Source organism: Eretmochelys imbricata, chromosome 5 (genome assembly GCF_965152235.1).
Source record: "Eretmochelys imbricata isolate rEreImb1 chromosome 5, rEreImb1.hap1, whole genome shotgun sequence".
NCBI classification, from domain to species: Eukaryota; Metazoa; Chordata; order Testudines; family Cheloniidae; genus Eretmochelys; species Eretmochelys imbricata.
Window position 1 is genome coordinate 72702925 of NC_135576.1, and position 26037 is coordinate 72728961.

Consider the following 26037-nt stretch of genomic DNA (forward strand, 5'->3'; position numbering starts at 1 on the left):
GGGCATTGATTCCATTCTAATCCTCATCTGAGAAGTGTTGAGACTGTGCTAGTCAGTACAGTGCAAATTAACAGGAACTCGTTGAGTTAGCAAACAATATTCTGGGGATTGGAAGAATATCCATATTCTCTGTTTGTAGTGTGATACGTTTTACAATTGGAGGGAAGCAACGCTACTTGGAAATAAGAGGTATTTGTTCTACAAAACATGATGCAGAGTATTTTGTGACAAATGATGAAAGTTTACAGATTGTTTCTGCTCTCAGAAGTTCTCTTGATGGCACCTGATGGCCTAAAATGCCTACTAGCTGAATCAAAATTTCTTCTTCATTTTCAATGACATACTCCCTTGAGCTACTGCTAATGGGAAGTCTGAACAATGTGTGGTTCAGTCCTTCACTGTATTGGAGGTGAATGTGTGCTACCAATTTAAATGTCTGTTCTGATGTATTCTGATAGTAAAACAGTCAAACTGGCAATAAAGCTAAACTTTGCAGCTTGCCTGTCCAGACCTCACAAGGATTCTATCTTAAGGATGTTTGGTAAGTGGGTTTTAATAGAATTATGAGGTTCCTTCACAAAGTTATTTTATGGAGGAAATTTTATATTACAGCCTTGGTTGAGCTGATACATGTTAGAGTATTATTTTGTTAGACCATGTATTCAATAGTGAGAATGCAGAAGGGCAGCAGTTCCTTGTGCCATGGCTTGGTTTATTCTCCTTCAGCACCGCAGACAGCACCATATATTGGAAATTCTCTTGGCAGTGCTTGGCTGTGATGCTTTACGTCCTGGTATTCTAAACAGAAGCTATATGTAAACATCATTTATAAAGAATTTTCAGTTTCCATTTAAAAATGCTCCTGGAAATGCAAGGTTTAAATACATTTTTATTGGCTTTTGATATTAACTGAATAGAAATTCATGATTTTTGAATGCACATTAAGTCTTGCATTCTAAACCCATTAGCAAAACAAATTCATTTTTATGCTCCAATAAATGTATATATATCAAGGCTTCCTGAATACTACATTTCTAGAGTATTAGGAAAAGGATGATGTTTGCATGTTTTGCAGCCTTTTTAAAGTGTTTTTTAAACAAATACATTTTTGAAATAGACTTTCAGTGATTGAGTTAGTGTATTATAAAAATGTTTATTTTTAAACTCTCAATGGGTAAAGGGGGATCTATTACAATAATTTATTAAATTTCTAACTGTTATGTTAAAGCTAGCACAAATTAGCAGGATCCAGGACATTTTAAAGGTGAGGATCATACTTTATTCTTAGCTTATGTCTTTGTGAACAAGGCAAGAACATCAGGAGTCAAAGATATAGACAACCTTAACACTGAGTTTTTTTCATTTGTCTCATATCCATAATGCTATGAAAACATTTTAGTTGGGAGATTATGAAATATGCATTAGCATCCCTATCCAGGCTAAAGAAGGCTCAGTGACTTTTGGCCCATGAAAGATCCATAAGCCTTCTAGTTTCTTCAAAGAAACTGTTCTCTGTTTGGAGGAGAAAGTATGTCTCCATAGGGAAAGCATACTCAATGTTGTCACTAGAGTCCTGACACAGGATAGCTGCTTCCCTGACTGCAAAAGTCTGCTATGGAAGTTTTTGAGATCGGTAGAGTGAGAATAATAAACTTTATTTTTATTGGCCAGTGACAAACTAGTGGCCCATCATTCTAAGGCTTATCTAATATCCCACTGAGGAACTGGGAACCTGTGTAATGGAGACAGAAACTCTCCAGGGCTAGTGGTTTACTTTTACAATTATACATCATAATTTATGGGATAATCTTTTCTATATGGACTTTTAGTTTAAATAGAATGTTTACTTTAAAGTTATAAACCCAAGAAAACTGGGGGAGAATGAATGAATGAAAATAATGAACCTTGAGATATGCTGTACACATTAAATTATGATGATTGAGGCAATTTTGATTTCTCCTTTCTTTTTATTTTAAATAAAGCTGTAATAAGTTTAACAATAGGGTTCTAAATTTTGCCACCTTTGTACATATTGAATGAAATGAGACATAATCTCTATGATTTCTGGTATGCACTACATACCACATATCATTTAGCAGTGCTTTACTTATAAAGGGTCTACGCACACAGAGGTTCTTACATTATTGATATAATGGAATGGTAATATATCATTGCTTGCTGGGTGGACAGAGCTGCACCACAAATTAATTATGTGTGTTGCTGTTGGTTTACCACAGAATGGGATTGTTGGCATTTCTTGACCTGTCATGCATGCACAGCATAAGTGTGTATAGCAGGAAGGCCAATATGGGCAGAAGCCACCAACAAGAAATTGGGAAAGCTATGGGTGGAGGGAGACAGGAATTTTTATTCAACATTGATTCAGCATAAGGTAAATAAAAAGCACATTGGCTAAATTGTCTGCAATACTTCATTTTTAGGACTAGCAGCTTCTGATTCCAGAGCTGACCTTTATAAGTCTTTAGTGACAGTATTAAATGTTTTTTCTTTTTGAGCATTTGGTTGAAAGTTTTGAGGAAAAGGAAATAGCTCAGATGAATTTCATCGTTACTGTCTCATTTGATGAATGAGACAGCTAAAAATAAAGAATACTAGAATGGCAAAAGTTGCCCTGTCAATTGCAGTTAGTACAGTGTCAACCATGTCAAGAATGTGGAAATGTAATTGGGCATTGAATCACTGTGGTTTTTTTTCCATTACTGAGCAGTTAGATAGTTCAGTGTGTCTGAAATAGAATTTGATTAGGGCTGTCAATTAATCACAGTTAACTCAAGCAATTAAACAAATTAACTAGATTTTAAAAAATCACAATTAATCGTGAGATAGAAAATAATCACAATTAATTGCAGTCTTAATCACACTGTTAAACAATAAGGGAATACCAATTTAAATTTATTTTACATATTTTAGATGTTTTTCTACATTTTCAATGTTATTGATTTCAATTACATCACAGAATACAGTGTACACTGCTCACTTTATATTATTATTTTTGTTTACAAATATTTGCACTGTAAAAAGGATTAACAAAAGAAATAGTATCTTTCTGTTCATTTCATACAGCTACTGTAATGAATGAATGTGCAACTTACAAATGTAGAATTTTTTTTTTTTACAAAACTGCACTCAAAAACAAAACAATGTACAATTTTAGAGCCTACAAGTCCACTCAGTCCTACTTCTTGTTCAGCCAATTGCTAAGACAAACAAACAAGTTTGTTTACATTTACGGGAGATACTGCTGCCCACTTCTTATTTACAGTGTCACCTGAAGTGGGAACGTGCATTCACATGGCACTGTTGTAGCCGGCGTTGCAAGGTAGTTACATGCCAGATATACTGAACGTTCGTATGCCTCTTCATGCTTCTACCACCATTCCAGAAGACATACTTCCATGTTGAATTAAAATTGGTATTCGATTATTGTCTAACAATGTGATTAAAACTGTGATTAATCATGATTTTTTTTTAATCTTGCGATTAATTGTGATTTTTTTTTTATCATTTGACAACCCTAAATCTGATAAAGTAAGGAAAAGGCTAACATGAAAATTTTGGGTTGGTTTCCTTCTGCTGCTTTGTGATCCTAAAATACACAAATGAATAGGATACATTAAAAAGGAATTATTGGTAGTTTTTGCTGATTCTATTTTTGGAATTAATTATTTATTGCAAAAATGGATAAGGCATCTGATATACAATGTGTAAGGCACTCATTCTATGTATACACAGTATGTTGCCAAATACTATTTACGTAATTTGAACAGCAATGTATAACATGATTAAAACTTGTTCTTCCAAGATAGAGAACATAATGTTGAAGTATGTTGACCGTAATGATGTTGAAATTCATAATTTGTACAGGGAAAATTTTCATAGCAATACATGAGAAATTAGACATGTTACTCTGATATTACTGGAGGTGGCATTGCCTTTTTTTCTCAGAGCTAGATGCAGCTCAGACCTTATTCTCACAAAACTCACCACAAAGCAAATTTTTATTGTTAGACAGGGGTCATGGTGCAATGAAGTTTGAGAACCTCTGTGTAGGCTGAATAGATTATTTCCCTTCGTTTGTCAAATCAACACTATTGAGTAATTATTTAAAGCCTGATCTGTATGTATTTTAAGTGATCCATCCAATCTGATCATCTTCCTCTTTCTAACTGAGACCAGCTATAGCCTGATTTTTCAAAGGTATAAAGCACCCATATCTCCTGTTGACTTTAATAGAAATTGTAGGTTCTCGACACCTCTGAATATCAGATCATTGTAATCCATATATAAAAAAGAGGGACTGAGGTGATGGGAAAGAACAATGTAACCTGGTCTAGGCTTCCAACTAACGTTAATTGAATGAGAGTTCTGAGGTCTAATAAGCTTATATTCAAGGACGCTCATCTGCAATAATTTCTTTTATCAGATAAATGGACCATTGAAGAACTGAATGATTATAAAAACAACTAGCCTTGTTCATCCAAGTGCACCATTTGAGCTTCTTTCATGTGTGGCTGTCATAATGATGGCCGAGCTAGTGTAATTACTATTTAGCATGAACAACTGGCAAGAATATTAATTATTACACAAGTTGGAAGCAAAACAATTTGGAAACTGAGGGTCAGATCCTCAACTTGTATGAATTGTTCAATTGCACTCAATGGAGCTATGACAATTTACACCAGCTGACGCTATGACCCATAAGATACAGGGTGAACAGCATAAAAATTTAAAGGTAAGTATAGACAATAGGCCTGAGTCTGCTCTCATTCACTTCCGTGCAGCTTTTTCTGTTTTACATCAATTTAAGTGAAGTCAGTGTAGTGGTGTCAGGCCCAACAAATGTAGAATACATTTCTGCGATTTGATTTATGAAATGTATGTCTGGTCTACTAACTGTGGTGTTCTGGCCTTTGAATTTGATTTGATGTATATGTGTATAATTAACTTGAGAGGGGGCCAGAACAGGAATAGCAGCTTCGACAGAGCTGTATGTGGAAGCTTCCACAGCATCTGGCCAACTTTAGTCAATATAATTAACCCTCACTACCAATATAATCCAATCATAGGAGCTGAGTTTTTCTTTTCCCTGGGAGTTCTCCACCCCTGCTCTCTCCCAAGGCTCCACCTCCTCCCCCAGGGCCCCACCTTTGCTCTGCCCTGTCCCCCAGGGCCCTGCCCTCGCTCCACCTCTTCCCACCCCCACTCCGCCGCCTCCTTGAGGGCCCTGCCCACTCTCTGCCCTCTCCTAGCCTCCAGTCAGTTTTTTGGTGGTGCCCTGATCAACTGATTGGGGGTGCCACCAAACAGCTGTGGCTGGTGGTTGCTAAGCATTTTTTCCATGGGTGCTCTAGGGCTGGAGTACCATGGAGTCAGCACCTATGAATGCAATCCCTTTTTTTATTCTCATTCTAAAGGATGAACCATTTTAATATTTTGGACTTGTGTAATTAGTCTTAAATAAAATTTAAGTTACCTCTAACAGAAGAGGCATTAGAGAGGATGTGCTATAATTAATTTTGTAGTTTGGTTTTGGATAAGCTGGATGTATTGGCTAATAACAATGCTTTCCTTATTTACCTTTTCATCTGTTTTTAATACTGTTTTGGGGTAGCAAAAACAAGAGTCAGATTTGTTTGAACCAAGTGAAGTAGAACGCTAGTCTGTTGAAAAAAGAAGAGAAACAGCTCATGACTGAACAGAGAAAATCAGTATTCAATATCAAATATTGCTCCTTGTTTTAATAGTATTTAATTTTTTTGTAATTTTACAAAACCTATTACATTTGACAGGTGGATGAGAAAAGTCCAGTCTGAAAATTTGGTCTATGCAATATTTAACCATTTTACTTTTAGTAGCTTATGTATTTTCACTGTGACTAGGTAGGTCAACTTTGTCATGTTACTTTAATTTTAGAAAATTTATTGAAACAAACTTGAATAGTTGCCACTGGGTCACATTTCATTTTTATAGAACATCTTTCTGGTTTAGAAAGTATTCTTGTGTTAAAGAGAATAGTAAAACATGAAGCACTTGCTGTCACTTAGGATCAATTTGTTTTAAGCTAGACTTATGCAACTGAAGATACCAATAGTTTGTTTTATGTATCCACCCTGTGTATACCCTTTTTCAATATTGCTGTTGAGTATATGATACATTTCTCTTCTACTCTTCACTAGAACAATCCCTGAAATTGACCTCATTGATCAGTGTCAAACTAGACCCTCAAAAAACTAAGTTTTACATTTACCTTTTTAAAAAACTTCATTTTAAAGAAAAGAAAACAAGCTGGGTGTTCATTCAAGGCCTGATAATGAAATGTGTTGTGAGACATACAGTGCTGAGTGCCTCCTACAATGTGCAGAGTTGTCTCAGCTCCCATTCATTTGGTGAAGTTGTAGTCACTCAGCACCTTGCAGAACTGAATTCTTGTTGAAGGAGTAGCCCATTCTTCTTATGAATAACCTTCAGCACAGCTGGCTTTGCTCCATACTGATTAAGACCAGGAGCTATGGCCTACATGATTTTTTAGTTTAAAACAGCAACATGTGTTTATATTTTAAAAGCCGTTAGGTTTCTTTATTTTAAATATTTTTATTAAGAGTCCTTTATATTTTGTGTATCTTTCTCTCTTAAAAAGTAGATACATTCTTAAAAATAAGTCTATTAAAATTGCACCTTCTTATACTACAGATGTGCTTCATTCATGTGTTCAGAGCCATATCTGATGACTTAAGTGGAAAAACAGAAATTTCTACTTGTGTGAACACCTCAGAGCCCACATAGTGAGCTGAAGTTTATCCCTTGAGCATTATCAACAGAATTGTTTACTATGTTACAATCAGTTGCACCTGAGCAAACCCATTGACGGCAATAAGACAGCACAGGTGTCACCGGAGGCATAACCAGAAAATAAAGGTGTTGCACAGGTGTAACTGAAGCTGTAATTTGGTTTGCAGAACATTAATTACTGGTGATAATGCTTTAGAAGGAAGAAACCCAGCTTGACTCTCAGAGCCTAGGTTTTCAGGAGTGGGGAGGATGGTAGCGATTTTGTATAATGAGCATGTTTTTGTTATGGAAATAATTGGAAGACAAAAGTATATGACCCCACAATGACATTTTTGCAGAGTCACTTTTTTGAGTAAAACTATCTTCTAATTTTCTCATCTGCAGTATGTCATAAGTATTTCATCTGCTGAGATATGAAGTGTATAAGTTGTCACGTGTCAAATTGAATTTTGGTAAAGATTTTTGCTTTGAACTGTTTAAATGGTAGCTGCATGTCTTCCATGAACAGTTAAAGATGTAACCACCTTACCTCCACAGGTTGGTATAGGGGGTGTGTGTGTGTGTGTGAGAGAGAGTGTATAAAGTATGAAAAAAAACTGAGTACATTGTAAATAATATGCTTTTCGCTGTCAAAGTGACTTCAAAAAGTCAGGTTTCAGAGTAGCAGCCGTGTTAGTCTGTATCCGCAAAAAGAAAAGGAGTACTTGTGGCACCTTAGAGACTAATCAATTTATTTAAGTGTAAGCGTTCGTGAGCTACAGCTCACTTCATCGGATGCATGCAGTGGAAAATACAGTGGGGAGATTTTATATACACAGAGAACATGAAACAATGGGTGTTACCATACACACTGTAACAAGAGTGATCAGATAAGGTGAGATGTGGGTTCTACACATCTTCTGCCCCCACCCCCTGATGGTCATAACTCACCTTACCTGATCACTCTTGTTACGGTGTGTATGGTGACACCCATTGTTTCATGTTCTCTGTGTATATAAAATCTCCCCACTGTATTTTCCACTGCATGCATCCGATGAAGTGAGCTGTAGCTCACGAAAGCTTATGCTCAGATAAATTTGTTAGTCTCTAAGGTGCCACAAGTCCTCCTTTTCTTTTTTCAAAAAGTCAGTTAAGCCTCTCAATGCTTTTGTGAATTAAATAATTATAGTTATCTGCCATTTCATAGATGGGAAAACTGAGGCAAGCAGTTTGATTTTTCCAGGGCAAAAGAAGATATTGTTGTGAGAGCTACGACTGGAACTCAGTATTTTCTGGCAGCCAGTCCTGTGCTCAGTGAGATACATGCCATTGAAATGAGAGGCATATCATACAAATACGACTTTGGCTGCAATATGACACTTAGACTGTGACATACAATAAAATAATACTCTCATGAATGTGCCATAGTCAGGAAGCATGTCTATAGCATAACTCACTGTAACTGATATGGCATATGGTACACACTACATCCCCTACAACATAATGTTGCAATGCAAAAGATTCAGTGATATTGTATTACTGGGCTATGTTGGTCAGTGTTAGGAAGCATTCTAATAGTATAATGTTGAAAATCTCCATGAGTCACTAGACTGCTGTTATGAGCATCTGTTCAAGCCTCCTTGGCATTTTGATGCCTTTCACGGGACACTATCTTAGGCAGTCTTTCTTTACACACTCTTGACCAATATATGTGATATATTTGACTACAATTGTGGGCCAGTGCTTCAACTTTAATTTCTCGTGAAACACTTCAGTGTGCTTCAGATAACGAATGCCCTGATAGGAAGACAATTATACTTTCAGGTAAGTCCGTTGACGAGGAGCCTATGGTGTGATTACAGCCTGGTGTTGAGGCACCTTGTTTTAACACCGTAGCACCAATCTTTTAAAGTGGCCTTGACCCAATTTCTAAAATTGTCCCCACAGATTTTGCATGTGCAGAACCCACATCTCAGACTGTAAATTGTTCAGGACAAAGTCTATGTGTTCATATATGTCTGGACAGCTCCTAACATGTTGAGTCACCTAGTGAAATATAAATAGTAAATAGAAATAACAATTTGCACTTGCAAATTTTGTAGTTAGCCATCAAACAGCTTTCACTGGCAACACTTCAGGGGCTATTTTTGAAGATCACCGATATTAGTTTAATCCCAGATATGGGAGTTGCTGTCAGCTGCACACCAACGTGAGGTGTGTCATGGCAAAACATTACCACAGAGTGAGGTTTGCATTTATGAAAGTGCATAAACGGGTGGGAATCATATTGCCCTTTTATCTTACAAAGTCATCAGTTTGGGACATTAGCATTTTCTTCTTCAAAAGGCATTATGACACAATAAGGGCCTGATTCTTTTAGTGCTCTTTTTCATTGCAGTCAGTATTTCTGTGCAAGGAGCTGATCTAACTCAAATTCTTGACTGTAGAGTGCAGCTGACGTAACTGGGTTGTGCACAAAGGATAGGCTGATGGAGAAGAGAGCCTCTGTCATCCAAACTGCAGTAAGGTAGAACAGCTTCTCTTTGGTCACCACTATATCAGTTTGTCACTCTCCTGATCCACCCACTGGGGTACTGCATTGTATTGCCTCCTGTTCAGGGCTGGTCTGTAATAACACAGGATGGCACTAAGTTGTGTCTTGCATCCAGTTTGGTATGAACAATTTCCATTCTGTTGTGAGCTCTCAAATGATGGTTTGAGACAGCAAAGTCAAATGAAGGATTTCTGTACAATGAAAACCTGCATCTCACATTTGGTTGTCAGATAAGAAAAAATTGTGATTTATCCGTTGGTATTTTGTAGCCATATATACTTGGACATGTGCCTGCTTCCCAAAGGTAGTATGGGACACCACTGGCTGAGTAGAGCCAAAAGAGAAAATTAGCAGTGAAGGGGCAGTGCTGGCAAACCACAGTTTTCTACTGCCGTTTGGTAGAAAGAAACAGAAGACACTGAGCAATTTTTATTTTCAATCTCAGGTCAGATGTGTTAGTCAATGCACCTAGGAGTTTGAACTCAGATAAACACTTTGTATAGCAGGCAGTAAGTGATTTTAAATTTCACCTCCCTACCTGGTGTTTTTGTTTGGTTTTCCATGGCTGCCAGACAATGGGCCTTTTGCTAGTCTGCGCTGCTGTGCAGAATGCAGTTTGTGGAAAGGAAGCTTCCTGAAACATTAAGAAATGCAGTTATCTCTCTATCTTGAAAGTGAGGAAAATGATGGGGTTAGTTGCTCTAACTACAGTCCAGTCTCATTTATAAACACAGATTGCAATATTCTTGCAAAACTATTGGCTATGAGGATAGATAGAGCCTGTTTTTCCTGGGATACTTCACATAAACTAGATGGGATTGGTAAAAGTGAAGCATTCCAGTAATAACATTAGACTTTTTGTTGATGTGTTAAACACTAATAAAAATGTCAGCAACCAGGCAATGGCAGTAACCTTTGATGCTGAGAAAGTGTTTGATAGAATAGGCTGGGATTTCCTTTTTTATGCTTGATAGATTTGGGTTTGTAAGGATTTTGTTGGTGGATGAAGCCATTTTATGCTGATACAGCAGCTTCAGTCACAACTAATGGTGAAGGGTAAAAACCATTTTTACTACGTAAAGGAATGCACCACATGTCCTCTACTTCCTCATTTATCTGACCCTGCTGTTGAAAGTCTTGCTTTATGGCAAAATTGTAACTTGCTGTATGAAGCAGCACAATGAAGTAGGAGGGCATGAGGACCCTGTATGCTCCCCTGTGTGCTTTACACAGATTACACTCAGGGCATACTAGGGACAGAGAGGCTGCTGTGTTTCTGCTTTTCTTGGATAGCTGGGTAGGGAGTCAGTGGAGCCTTGTGCCAGTATGCCAACCAGTGAGATGGAGATGAAGGTGGATAATCTGGGTGTAATCTGCAAATACAATAATCATACAGTTGTGTTTAGTGCAAAATAGTGTGTGTTGTCCCAGAGTAGATTAAAAACTGATTTTTAAAGATGCATCAGATTTTTTTTCTTTTTCTAGAGGGCAGAGTTAAGGTGCGTTAATTCTGTGCTTCTGTACCGTAGCATCTTTGGATATCTTTTAAGTTTAACGTTATCTTTGGAATTTCTTGGATTTGTAATGCTTGTTTTAAAAATTAGTTACAACATCCCTGTAATGTTTTTACCCTTAAATTACTGGTTTATCCTCAACCTTAACTCCAATTAACATAGTTTTATTTGGGAATTTCCTTAGATTTTTAAAAAACAAATCATATATAAACAGTAAACAAGAAACCCAAAGAGCATGTTATGTGTATTTCTAATTGTTTTAATATATTAGTATCAACCTTACTTTTTTCCCTTTATTTTAACTTTTAGGGCTAGGTTCACCAGTATGTTCTGGCTGCTTTACCTCACTCTGGACAAGTGCAAAGCACCCAAAGTGAAATGGCTAGTATCCTCCAGCTTCTGACCTCCACATTCAGATGGTCTTCTCTTAACCCCTGTCCCTCACATTCCCTTACACACACTCCTCTAGATTTCTTAGGAAGGATGCTCACTTTCAAAATGGTGACTCCATTCCATTGTTCCCAAAGGGAGAGAAGCCAAGCTGCCTTCAGGGAAGGTGGTGGGCTCCTATATTTTTGAGGCCACCATTTCCCATGAATTACAGAACCACAACTAGTGTTTCCATAACATTACTGAGTGGGGTGATTGGATTAGCGCACTGACAAAATTGGAGAGGGATATCCTACTGTCTGAAAGACAAGATGTTTGTTTTAAGAGATTTGGCCTTTCTTTCTGGGGTTTTATTTGTATAATCATCAGTGTAATGTAATTATGTCCCTGTATTATGTATCACTCCAGATGTGCAAAGGGAACTTAGAGCTGCCTTAAAGGGGCAGTTGGGGATTCCACTGCCATGTGTTATAAAGCTGGCATAGGTGGCTCTATGCAACCTTCTCTCTTCTTGGTAGTAGGTGTGTTTCAGAGCAGGCCAGAGGTGGAACTGGGGGATGGGGTGTGATGGGACCAGGTGGGAGTTGGGGCCAGAATGTGTTATCCTTGTCAGTCCCTGAGGAACCATGACAATCTGGCAGAAGCTGGAGCAGCTATTAGATTGCTCCACTTGAGGTGTGGGCTGCTTTGGCCCATGCTAGCCCCTGACATCAAGAGAGGCAGAAACATGGTTTAAAGCTATGTATGCTTCCCCTTCTCCCCATCCCTCAACAGCTGCACTGAGAATGAACTTGGTGCAGCTAAAATCAAGCCCAGTGTCTTGGTTTGTAACTTATATATAAGTGCATAAAGGGATAAATGCCTTTCCCTTTTCCTTCCCTTTTTAACACAAAAATAAAAATATTTTATTACACTGTTTATTCTCACATTAGGGAGAAAGAGGCCATGCATTTGTGTTAAATTACACTTAGATTACCTGTTAAATGAAAAATACTTTCATCAGTGGCAGTTTTAATACAAATAATTTCATTTAATATTTAATAGTATCACTTATTGAGTTATCTTAATTCAGTCACTTACTTATGGGTCCAAGGAGTGTCACAAATCCAGATCGTATTCGTGAGTGGAGGATTTTATATTTGGATCTGTGATTTGGCTGAAAGATGAGTTTTACACATCTAGATAAATAGCTCCCTATTGACTACATATATGATGATGCTTAAGATTGATGATTATTCCAGAAACAGTCCAGAAGAAATTATACTCAGTAAATTAGCTCATGATATACCTTTTTAATTCAGGAGAATGTAACTTTTGGTAAATCTTTCTCCTTTTGGCTGAAAAAACACCTCTTTATTAATAATAAACTCATCTAATTTCTTTGATCTCATGATATTTTTATAGACTTACAGGAATCACTTAACTCACTACTGAATTGCAGTCTTTGCAAAATTTTCATCTTCCCAGCACCACTAAGACATCTGTTTTTTACTGCAAAGCCTTTGGATCGAGCACCTTGACAATTCCTCTAGCCTGGAGGAATTCTTGGGTGGCATAGAGCCACTGTTGCAGAGTCTACACTCTGCTTGATTCCTGCAGTGGGTATGTTTGAGAGGAAAGGTGGCATTACTGGGGATTCCCTATGTCCCAGTGATTGCTGGCTGCAGTATTGGCCCCTTGGGACTCTGGAAAGTGAGCAGTTAAAGCCACCTTTGTCGTCTTAGGCGTCATGTGGACAAAGGATGGAGCTAACACTCCGGCCCATAGGCCATGTCTATACTTACGCCTAGATCAGTGCTGCTGTGATTGAGCAGCAGTGTTGATTTAGCAGGTCTGATGAAGACCCACTACATCGATGGCAGAGAACTCTCCCATCAACTTCTGTACTCCAGCTCCCCGAGAAGCATAAAGTAGACTGACAGGAGAGCATCTCCTGTCGACACAGCACAATGTAGACACCGCTGTAAGTCGACCTAAGATACGTTGACTTCAGTTACATAACTTATGTAACTGAAGTAGCATAACTTAGGTTGACTTACATCTGTAGTGTAAACAGTACCAAACAGTGTTGTTCAACAGCTCAGGAGAGGAAGTGAAGAAGAATGCTGTCAGTATCCAATCGAAAACAGAGGGGAAATGTGTGGGGGCAGAATGAAACCTTAACTGTAGTGTGATCAGAATGTCCTGATTAATATCTGTTCTTTTGCAAAATGTGCCAAGAAATATTTGGGCTAGATTTTCAAAATGGTCCAGGACCATGTATTTAAATGTATGCACAAGTCAGACAACTATACACATGGTACTTAAAACACCTGTTTAGCTATTTGCATGCACATTTGCCCATGTGTATGCACACATAATAACTAAGCATAGAATTCTGGGTGCATTTTTATTTGCAGACCTTGGCACTCCATGTGTGGACCAGATTTCCAAAATGACCACAAGTGGTCAGACCTCAATTTTATGTCTCATCCAAATGACAGCACCTCTCTAATTCTGTGCCAGGAGAAGTGGCTTATTACTATGTCAGATGGAAGCGTGCCACCTACCGAATCACCAGCACTGTTACTTGCCTCACAGTGAGGTTTCTTATGCATTTGCCGACCTATATAGTATTCACAGGAGAACCACATGGTAGGATGTTAACATTCATGGAAAACTCACTTTGTATAATTTTGCCTAATAGCATCAAATTTACATAAACAGTAACATGCAGAAAATTGTTTTCATGATGACATTAAGGGACACATTTTCAAATTGTCCCCTTACTTTGACATTTTTATAAGCAAATTAGGCATTTATGCATGCAAATGATGTATTTGCTTGTCTGATTACCCAATTTGAACAAATGATGTGTTTCATGCAGACAGGTGGTTATACCAACAAGAGTTTGTGGACCTATTTTTAGTGGCCCAGTGAAAAGTTTGTCCTTTGCCCTGTATGTAGGTAACAATCTATGATACGCCGCAAAATAAGCAAAAATATATTACAAGAGTATTTTTAAGGTGCTGTGTCACTGCTGGGTTATATGTTGATTCACCTCTTTTTGTTTTGTCATGCAGTAAGTGTTGGATTCACATTGGCCTTATACGAAATTAGACATAATAAAAAGAAATTCCTTACTCTGTGCCATGCAGATTTGTATCCAAGACTTGTTCCTGTCAACCATGCTGGAGTCCAGCAGCCCTCAGTAATTTTGACAATCTCTCCAGGCTTAAGAGGGGAGAAGAACAGACCCTGGGTGACCTATAGATCAGTGGTTCTCAAACTATGGAGTGGGCCTCTCAAGGGAGGCATGGAAATGTATCAAGGGAGGTGTGTGGGGTGGTTTTTTTTTTTTTTTTTTTTTAAGAGCTCTAGCTGTCAGCCCTGGGTGGCTGGGGCTTGTGCAGAAAGGCCATACACATCTGGGAGGTGGGTATAAAGGGGACAGCTGGAGCCCCACCACCCCAGGACTGACAGCTGGAGCCCAGAGTTGACAGCAGAACCCTGCCACCTGGGCTTTGGCTTTCCTTCTCCCCTCACCGATCCCTCACTGGAACGTGGCAGCAGCAGCCCAGAAGTAAGGGTGGCAGTGGGGCGCTAAGTCTGCTGTGAAAAGAGAGGACAAATATCACTTTTCACCATTGCCACCCTTACTTCTGGGCTGCTGCTGGCACAGCACTACCTTCAGAGCTAGGAACCTGGCCAGCAGCCGCTGCACTTCGCTCTGCCTTCAGAGCTGGGTGGCGATATATGTACTTGTGTCTATGGGGCGTAAACAACTACAGACAGAAAGAAGGGGGGCCCGATCAAATAAGTTTGAGAACCACTGCTATACATCATTTTCTAAAAAGACAAAGATGTATCTACCGAGGATGGGATCTTTTTCACCCCCAACTTGGAAAGCTGTGGTGAAGGTGTGTGGTGTCTGCTCTTGACCACCAAGAAGAAAGGATGTTTTCTCCTTCCAGACACTTATACTTGGCTGTGTGTGGTGGGGAGGAGATAGGGTTGGGGGTTGCAAGAGTAATATATTTTCACTCTGGCTGGCTCTGGAATGCTTCTTTTAGTCAGAGATTAGTGATGTTTTTGGAACCATGGGCAGCCTTTTGAACTAGCTTGATGTGGTCACTTCAGAAGCAGAAATACCATTTCCAAAACTGTGGTAGCCTCTGTAGCTATAACACCAGGGTGATCCAGAGAGCTTCTGAGGACTGGCAGCCAAGAAAGTTGTGTTTTTTCAATCTTGTGCCCTTAGCTTTTCCAGTTATATTTTATAATAATAGAATGGTTGGATTGTCAAACAGTGAACAACAGTTTCAGTCACTTGCAGTTTGGAATCACAAGTAAGCAGCGGCTGAAATACTTTGTTGAATGGGGGGTCTCTAACATATCATGAAGCAGTACAGCTGATCCACTTATTGTGTATGTGCTGCCTTTACGTTTCTGTTTTTGTATGTTCTCACAGAACTGAATCAAATAGCAATAGTGTCTGAAAATTTGATCTTTTACCTTAAAATAGATTATAAAGAAGCCCTTAGTAAAGGTGTCCTTAGTTTAATTTCATTGCCCTCCATATTCACCAATATCCTGTGAAGATCCAGTATGAGTCTGCTGTGGATTTACAAGATTAACTTCTATTTGTGCACTAGATAATTTAACTTCAGGCAGTCTCCAGTATAAGAATGTTAGAGAAAATGTTTGTGTATACCTATACTGAATTTCTCTCTTTTTATTTTTATATAATTTGGGTTGTGAAGTGCATATTTTAATGCCTTATTGTGTGAACATGGAAACAAAAAATTGTTGCAAGAATAAAAGTAGACGTGATATGTTACTTTTTACATTATTTATATCCAGTGATGGAAACCTAATATTGTCTATAAAGTTTGTTGCTTTTTAATAAATAATATAGGATTAATTTTTTTCATGCCACAAGTTTGAAATGCTTCCTATAGACTCAGACTCAAAGACTTTGTGGCCAGAAGGGACCATTGTGATAATCTAGTCTGACCTCCTGCACATCGCAGGCCACAGAACCTCACCCACCCACTCCTGTAATAGATCCATAACCTCTGGCTGAGTTATCGAAGTCCTCAGATCATGATTTAAAGATGTCTATTTTCAGAGAATTCATCATTTACTCTAGTTCATACCAGCATGTGACCCAGGCCCCATGCTGCAGAGAAAGGTGAAAAACTCTGCCAATTTGACCTGAAGGAAAAAATTTCCTGACTCCAAATATGGTGATCAGTTAGACCCTGAACATGTTGGCAAGACCCACTAGCCAAAGACATGGGAAAGAATTCTCTGTAGTAACTGAGAGCCCTCCCCATCTAGTGCCCTGTCTGCGGCTGTTGGGGATATTCACTACTAAACAGTCACAAATGGACCACATGCCACTGTATCAATCTCATCCTACCATTTCCTCCTAAATTTATCAAGCTCAGTCTTGAAGCCAGTTAGGCTTTTTGCCCCCATTGCTCCCCTTGGGAGGCTGTTCCAGAACTTCATTCCATCTAATTTCAAGCCTAAATTTGTTGATGGCCAAGTTATATCCATTCATTCTAGTGTCAGCAATGACGCTTAACTTAAATAACTCCTCTCCCTCACTGGTATTTATCCCTCTGATGTATTTATAGAGAGCAGCAAGCTCCTTGAGTCTCTTCTCATAAGGTACCAAGTATCAGAGGGGTAGCCATCCACAAAAACAATGAGGAGTCTGGTGGCACCTTAAAGACTAACAGATTTATTTGGGCATAAGCTTCCGTGGGTAAAAAAACCCACTTCAGATGCAACTGATGCATCTGAAGAAGTGGTGTTTTTTACCCATGAAAGCTTGTGCCCAAATAAGTCTGTTAGCCTTTAAAGTGCCACCGGACTCCTCGTTGTTTCTCTCATAAGGTAGGTTTTCTATTTCTTTGATCATGCTAATAGCCATATTCTACCCCTGTTCCAGTTTGAATTATTCGTTCTTAAACATGGGAGACCAGAATTGCAAACAGTATCCCAGATGAGATCTCACCAGAGCCTTGTATAATGGTACTAGCGCTTCCCTATCTCTACTGAAAATACCTCGCCTGATGCATCCTAGGATTGCATTAGCCTTTTTCACAGCCACATCACATTGGCAGCTCATAGTCATCCTGTGGTCAACCAGTCCACATTTCTTCTCTGAGCTACATGGGTGTGGTGCTGATTAACCATATATTTAATTTAGGAGTCCTTTTAAATTAATGAGTTATGCCTGAGCAATAAGGAGAGAACAGACTCCTACCGTAGAGTAGAATCCTGAGGTCAGTACACAGGCAAAACTCCCATTAAAATCAGTGGGAGTTTTGCCACCATATGGATTTTAAATATGGTTGCATACATTCCATAAATATGGAACTAATAATGAGAAAGTGCTTCTTCACTGCAAACCTGTTGTACTGATTTTTCTAATATAAATTTTCCTTTCATCTACATTTTTCAAGAAAACTTTGAGAAATTTCCTTTATTTTCCTGTGAAATTGTATGTGAGAATTGAAAGGTGGATGAGGAACTGGTAAAAGGGGAGACTACAACTGGTCATACTGAAACGTGAACTGTCAGGCTGGAGGGAGGCTACTGGTGGAGTTCCTTAGGGACTGGTTTTGGGACCAGTCTTATTTAACATTTTCATTAATGACCTTGGCATAAAAAGTATGAGTGTGCTAATAAAATTTGCAGGTGAGACAAAAAGTTAGACAGTATTGCCAATACAGAGAAGGGCTGGACTCTTATACAAGAAGATCCAGATTACTTTGAAAACTGGAATAAAAGAATTGGGATGAAATTGAATAGTACAAGGTCAGGCACTTAGGGACTAACTACAAGAATTTTTGCTATTATCTGGGGCCAAATATTAGAATTTTTCTTTTTCAAATTTTGTAAAATGTGAAAAAAATATGGCAAAACCTTTGAAAATCTAGGTGGCCTTTGAAATTTCAGGTGTACCTTTATTGAAAGCAACAGAAACGTAAAATCATTGAGAGGAAAAATAACATATATTCCATTAAGCACTATTGAAGGAACTAGTTCTACTTACATAAAGTTTGAGTAGGACTGATGGATTTCTTCCACTATGACATACAGATAGATGTGTTTTCATAATATGTATTCCATACTGAGATTTTAAAGATATTAAAAATTTAATTTCCTACATTAAGTGATTCAATAACATTTTTCTTGCATACGGAATTTTTAAGATCAAATTTTAATGTCTACTTTTACAAATGCATATCTTAAATTGAATTAGACTTAAGGTATTGTTTTTAGAAAGCCGTGGCAATTCTAAGGATAGACTTTTAGCAGGAGATTTCTTATTGTCTTTATCAACAAATTCTGTAAGGTGTGTGTGTTTTTTGTTAAGTTTTAAAACACTATTGGCTTAACATTTATTTGGCTTGTTCTAAAATAACTAAACTCTTATAACTAAACATTTAAGTTGCTTCTATGTTACAGAGACAGATTAAGTGACGTCTGTCTTCCTCAAATTCAAATTCAGAATGTGGGGTTTCTGTATTGTCTCTCTCTTTGGCAGACAGGCAGGTTATTGTTGACCTGTTGCTTCTGTACAATTGGGCTCTCCAAATAGTTGAGCCTCTGAAATAGCCATTTGATCGTTCCTTGAACTGAATACCTGATTCTGACTACATTTTTGCACACTAAATTCTATTGTAGTCTTTCAGCCTCTTTACTTTTGGAAAGTTTGGCTCTTTGTATTTGCTAAATACAAAGTGGCTCAATTTTGGCAAACAAAAATTTAGAAATTTGACTTCATACCAGTATTTAATAGAGAATTTCATTTCCACATCTAGCATAAAAGGCTTGCTATTCAGAAAGTCTGTAGAGAAGGTTTTGAAATAATTTGGGAAGTGTATTTGAGCAATTTATGACCAATATTCTGTGTACAGGTTGCCTATGTGAAACTTAGTCTGTGCAGTTTCTTTGGCATACCACAACTAGTTGGTGCTAGTACTGAAGTAAGCAAAGATAAGAATGATATCTATGATGAAGGTAAAGAGCATTAAAGAAAAAGTAAATATTTGCATTAAAAAATAAGGTAGATTTCATTTTTACCAAAAAAGAATTTGAAGTACAGCTAGCCAAAGACTCAAAAAGTAATAGCAAAAAAAATTATAAGTACATCAGTAGCAGGAAGCCTGCTAAACAACCAGTGGGGCCACTGGATGCTCGGGATGCTAAAGAACTCTCAAGGACGGTAAGGCCATTATGGAGAAACTAAATGAATTCTTTGCATCGGTCTTCATGGTTGAGGATGTGAGGGATATTGCCAAACCTGAGCCATTTTTTTTAGTTAACAAATCTGAGGAACTGTCCCAGATTGAGGTGTCATTAGAGGTGGTTTTGGAACAAATTGATAAACTAAACAGTAATAAGTCACCAGGACCAGATGGTGTTCACCCAAGAGTTCTGAAGGAACTCAAATGAGAAATTGTAGGACTACTAACTAGTCTATAACCTATTATTTAAATCAGCTTCTGTACCAAATCACTGGAAGGTAGCTAATGTGACACCAATTTTTAAAAAGGGCTCCAGAGGTGACCCCAGCAATTACAGGCCAGTAAGCCTGACTTCAGTACTGGGCAAACTGCTTGAAACTATAGTAAAGAACAAAATTGTCAGACACATAGATGAACATAATTTGCTGGAGAATAGTCAACATGGTTTTTATAAAGGGAAATCATGCCTCACCAATCTACTAGAATTCTTTGAGGGGGTCAACAAGCATGTGGACATGGGGGATCCAGTGGATATAGTATATTTAGATTTTCAGAAAGCCTTTGACAAGGTCCCTCGCCAAAGGCTCTTATCCTGTGACTGCTTACTTTGCTTAAGAGGGAAGGTTCTCTCATGGATTGGTAACTGGTTAAAAGATAGGAAACAAAGGATAGGAATAAATGGTCAGTTTTCGGAATGGAGAGTGATGTCTCCAGGGGCCTGTACTGGGCCCAGTCCTATTTAACTTATTCATAAATGACTGGGAAAAAGGGCTAAACAGTGAGATGACAAAATTTGCAGATGATACAAAACTACTCAAGATAGTTAAGTCCCAGGCAGACTGCAAAGAGCTACAAAAGGATCTCTCAAAAAGGTTCAGAAAAGGGCAACAAAACTGAATAGGGGTATGGAACGGCTATCGTATGAGAAGAGATTAATAAGACTGGGACTTTTCAGCTTGGAAAAGAGATGACTAAAGGGGGGTATGATAGAGGTCTATAAAATGATGGCTGGTGTGGAGAAAGTAAATAAGGAAGTGCTATTTACTCCTCCTTATAACACAAGAATTAGTGACTACCAAATGAAATTAATAGGCAGCAGGTTTAAAACAAACCATAAGGAAGTATTTTTTCACACAATGCACAGTCAACTTGTGGAACTCCTTGCCAGAGGATGTTGTGAAGGCCAAGATTATAACAGAGTTCCAAAAAGTACTAGATTAATTCACGGAGGATAGGCCAATCAATGGCTATTAGCCAGGATGGGCAGGGACAGTGTTCCTAGCCTGTTTGCTAGAAGCTGGGAATGGATGACAGGGGATGGATCACTTTATGATTACTAAACAACAGAACCCTGACTTTTGTGATCAACCAGTTACATGAACCATTTTTATTCCTTGATTAATAAGTACTTGTGTATGTACTTGAGCAATGAGCAGAGGTCATGCATTCAGCATGTGGAAATATTGACCTTCGTATGCTCTGGTGAAATCACCATAGTATCAGATGTGTCATGCCTTGGAAGAGTTATGTTTATGTACCCCATCTTCTTAAGTGTCCTTTCTCACGATTGAGAACTATAAGTGAACTGTGCTCAGTGTTGTTTTTTAAAAAGAGTTAGTTGAAAGTCAGACAGAGATGAAATAGCAAATAACTCTATGCATTTATTAGATACACTTGTTGAATGATTATTACATTAACTTATGCTCTGTACCTACTGTAATTTTGAATGTTTGAATTATGAATGTTTCAACTTTATGGACTGCTCAATCTCCAATTAGTTCATGAACTGTTGTCATAAATATAAAGGGAAGGGTAAACCCCTTTGAAATCCCTCCTGGTCAGGGGAAAGCTCCTCTCACCTGTAAAGGGTTAAGAAGCTAAAGGTAACCTCGCTGGCACCTGACCAAAATGACCAATGAGGAGACAAGATACTTTCAAAAGCTGGGAGGAGGGAGAGAAACAAAGGGTCTGTGTGTCTGTCTATATGCTGGTTTCTGCCGGGGATAGACCAGGAATGGAGTCTTAGAACTTTTAGTAAGTAATCTAGCTAGGTATGTGTTAGATTATGATTTCTTTAAATGGCTGAGAAAAGAATTGTGCTGAATAGAATAACTATTTCTGTCTGTGTATCTTTTTTGTAACTTAAGGTTTTGCCTAGAGGGGTTCTCTATGTTTTTGAATCTAATTACCCTGTAAGATATCTACCATCCTGATTTTACAGGGGGGATTTCTTTATTTCTATTTACTTCTATTTTTATTAAAAGTCTTCTTGTAAGAAACTGAATGCTTTTTCATTGTTCTCAGATCCAAGGGTTTGGGTCTGTGGTCACCTAGGCAAATTGGTGAGGCTTTTTCCCAAACCTTGTCCAGGAAGTGGGGTGCAAGGTTTTGGGAAGTATTTTGGGGGGAAAGACGCGTCCAAACAGCTCTTCCCCCGTAACCAGTCTTGGTTTGGTGGTGGTAGTGGCCAATCCAAGGACGACGGGTGGAATATTTTGTACCTTGGAGAAGTTTTGACCTAAGCTGGTAAAGATAAGCTTAGGAGGTTTTTCATGCAGGTCCCCACATCTGTACCCTAGAGTTCAGAGTGGGGGAGGAACCTTGACAACTGTAGTCTTCCATTTCTTCTTTTAAAATAAATTGTGTGGCCATCACAATTGTAATAGCATTAGTTTATAGTTCTCACTTTCTTAACCCAAAGAGCAGCGACATTTTCTAAACTGCAAGTTGAATGAATTCTTAGGAGGATGTACAGTGTGTTTGCAGTCTGTAAGAGTTAATAGAGGGAGTTCAGGTCACCATTTAAACTCTTGATTTGAGAAGAGAGGTGAGATTGCTCGAGGACACTGCCAGTGAAGAAGAGTTTGCTAGGTACTGTACACTGTTTAGGGTACCATTCACATGTTCATAGTCCTCCTGCAGCTTCCTGTTAGAAATTTATTGTGGTATTTAAAAATCAACTTAAAAATTCTTAATAATCTGATTTTAAAAAAACTCTAACAACCTTAGTTAGGAAGGATTCTCATCTTTCAGCTATGGAAAGGAGTTTTACATACTGCCCGCGTAGTGAACAGCTTGGTTCAGACTATATTTACAGTACCAGCCATTCCTTTTTCTGCCTCATGGCAGGATGTTATCACTGATGAAACACTGCTAGCGTCATGGATTATTTTCCCTCTTGAAAAGCTGCTCATAGAACCTGTTTCTGCAGTTCTTACTTGAATAGTTCCAATTCAAATCAGTGGGAGGTCTGCCTGTGGAAGGACTTAGCCAGTTAGGATCATGAAAGAAAGGAGATGCCATAAGTTGTTTATTGTATGTGAAATATTTTAACTCAAGATGATAGTTATCAATTTTTTCCCACTCCCAGAGTGAATTTTTTGTTTGGTTTGGTGTTTATTTAGTAAAGTTTGGGAGGTGACAATTGATAAAACATAGTGAAGTATCTGATACATTTTGTGCTGAATTGTGCTGAAGGCCCCTGATCCCGCGAAGGCTTACTTATGCAGCATGTGTAGCTTTCAGCATGTGATCAGGCCCACTGAACTCATTGAGGCTACTCATGTGCTACAGTTAAGCATATGAGCAAGCACTGCAGGAAAGGGACCTAACATTTCATGTCATGCAGTCATAATTTAGGCCATAATCCTGATAAAGCTTTCATACATTCTAAACTTTACATACTGTGAGTAGCCCATCAATTTGAATGGGACTACTCACACTATGGAAAATTTAAGCATGTACAGAACTCTTAGCATATGCAAGGCCTTAATAAAAAATTACAATTAGAGGGTATAAGAATTTGCGTAAACTTCAGTTTTATATTAACATCTTTTACATCAATTTCTATTTTATATAAAAGTTCTTTCTAGCTTAAGTAAAATTATGTATTGAGTTGTTTAGTTATACCTTTGACTCCATAACACATTGGGTTAGGAAATAGTATTTGACATATTTAGAGTTTTCAAATGTTGTCAGTTGTAGTGCTGATAATGACCAACTACTGCATATATTTTTTTTCTTAAAAAGACGTTTATAAACCCTTTACTAAAGTAGACCTTATATTTTATTATTTCAGTTGTTCATGGTGGACAATGGAGCAGATGACTGGAGAATAGCCATGACTTACGAGCGTATTTTCTTCATCTGCTTGGAAATACTGGTGTGTGCTATACATCCCATACCTGGGAACTATACGTTCACATGGACAGCACGGCTTGCCTTCTCCTATGCTCCATCCACAACAACAGCTGATGTGGATATTATTTTATCTATACCAATGTTCTTAAGACTATATCTTATTGCCAGAGTTATGCTTTTGCATAGCAAACTTTTCACAGATGCCTCATCTAGAAGCATTGGAGCACTAAATAAGATAAACTTCAATACACGTTTTGTTATGAAGACTTTAATGACAATATGTCCGGGAACTGTACTGTTGGTTTTTAGTATCTCATTATGGATAATTGCTGCATGGACTGTCCGAGCTTGTGAAAGGTAAGTCTCTTTTTCCTTTTATATATATTTAAGAAACATAAATGTCTTACAAAGTGTTTTTCTTCTAATCCCTTGGATACTATCTCATTATCTTATGTTGAATGGAGTGGGGCTTCCAGTACCTGGGGCATGTTGATTGCTAGTTGTATTGTGCTTTTTGTATCATGGCTCTCTGGAATTCTTTACTGCTTGACCTAAAAGGCATTTGAAAGGGATGCTTAAATTATCAGATTTCTGCCATAGCGTTATGTGAATTTTTTACTTCGTTCTCATTTTATTTGAGTGCTTTATTATGAGTAGCCTAGAACATTAAAGTGGTAGATGAGTGGACATGAGTGCCATAAACTTTACTTTTAATAATAGTCTTTAAAATTCTGCATTAATATTAGGTCTCAGTCATTTTAGGTTATGGTTTACTACAGTTATTGACAATGGTGTAAATACATCAGTAATAGGAAACGCCAGTGAAAAACTGATTCCAAAAACTCTCATAATTGTAGTGCCCTTTAATTAAAATGAAAAATCAAAGGTGTAATCCCAATATAGTCTATTGATAGATCTTTTTATTTTGGTTAGGTTGAATGCATATCGTTTATGTTTACAAATACTTGATTTACTGAGGTAGAAACACACATATAACAACAGAGGAAAGAGGTAGGAGTTATAGTGGTTGGCACGTTTTTCTGAAGTCCAGAAAAAGTGCACTTGATAGCCTGATATTTCGTTAACTTTATGTTTCAAGCTTCAACAACCAATGGATGTTGAACAGGCATGGAACAAATCAGTATCCGTACTGACACCATCAAATCTGATTTCTCAAAAATACCGCTTACAAAAAGAAATGAGCAGGGTAACTTCTGACTACTGTGGACTCGAGTGAGTGAGTGATCGAGAACAGGTAGAACAGGACCATTTGATTGACACAGTTAAGAAGAATCTCTGAAAGATTTGATGCCTAGCATGGTTCTCAGGCCTACTTTGAAATACCTTCAATTACTCATTACTTCTTCAAAATATTTCCAAAATTCCCACTATCAATTGCTGATCACTCTGTGGCCCTTTGCCTGTGTGTCCATTTTGAAAACAATTTTGCAGTTGCTTTCTGGCAGTCAATTGCTGTAGACATGTTTTTGAAAGTTGCTTGCCACATCTCCTCTCAGTTAGGTAAGGGGAAAAGTGGCAAATTTTATAAACCGAATATGGAGGTTATCTTATCACAGTCTTCCCTGTTAAAAACCTCAGCACTGAGAAACAGTGGCATAAAGTGTGATACAGTATGTTCCTTTGGATTGTCAATGATCCAAGTGCCGTGGTGAAGATGTACAGTGTATATCATGTGATGCCAGGAATAGCTCATCATCAGAGGATATTCTGAAACACCATGCTAAGGATCACATATCATGTTATTTATTGACAGAGACAAGGTAGATCAGGTAATATCTTTTATACGACCAACTTGGGTTGGTGGTATAGCTTTTGACCAATACAGAGCTCTTTTTCAGAAGACACGTGTACCTTCCACCAACAGAAGATGGTCCAATAAAAGATATTACCTCACCTACCTTGTCTGTCTCAGCTCCTGGGTCCAACAACTACAAAGATTAGTTATTGTCTGACAAAATAGTCCCCTCAGCTGGGACAGGTAGAACAAATTATTATTAATATATTTTATTTATTAAAAGTCAGTTTCTCCTCCTGAATATGTTAACAAAAAACTTCAAACATAATTCATTTTTCACCAATTTTTTTGTCACACTGCCTCCAATTTCCCTTCAATTGGGACACCATCCAGTAGCCTCCCAAGAGGAGCTGAGCAGATTCAACTCCTACTTAACACCATTGTTTTTGAATGTACTGTAATTTAATTATTATTGAATCACTGTATTATTTGCTCTATATCAAATGAATATTCAAAACACTATGGTAAAGCCAGTTTCTGTTAAGAAGAAAGATACTGAATGAGAATAGTGAGGTTCCTGAAAAGCACTTAAGCATATGAGTACTTTTGCTAATCTGATCTAGTTCCATTGCACTCAGACAAAAC

The 26037-nt window shown here is 37.9% G+C and overlaps 1 protein-coding gene across 2 annotated transcripts in view; it reads left to right on the forward strand.

The window, feature by feature from the left end:
- The window catches only part of KCNN2 (potassium calcium-activated channel subfamily N member 2), a 109035-nt gene that overhangs the window by 6561 nt on the left and 76437 nt on the right, over nucleotides 1-26037 (forward strand). For both annotated transcript variants that reach the window (XM_077816347.1, XM_077816348.1), the window contains exon 4: nucleotides 23575-23993. In XM_077816347.1, the coding sequence (XP_077672473.1) occupies nucleotides 23575-23993 (419 nt within the window). The remainder of the gene's footprint in view (nucleotides 1-23574; nucleotides 23994-26037) is intronic.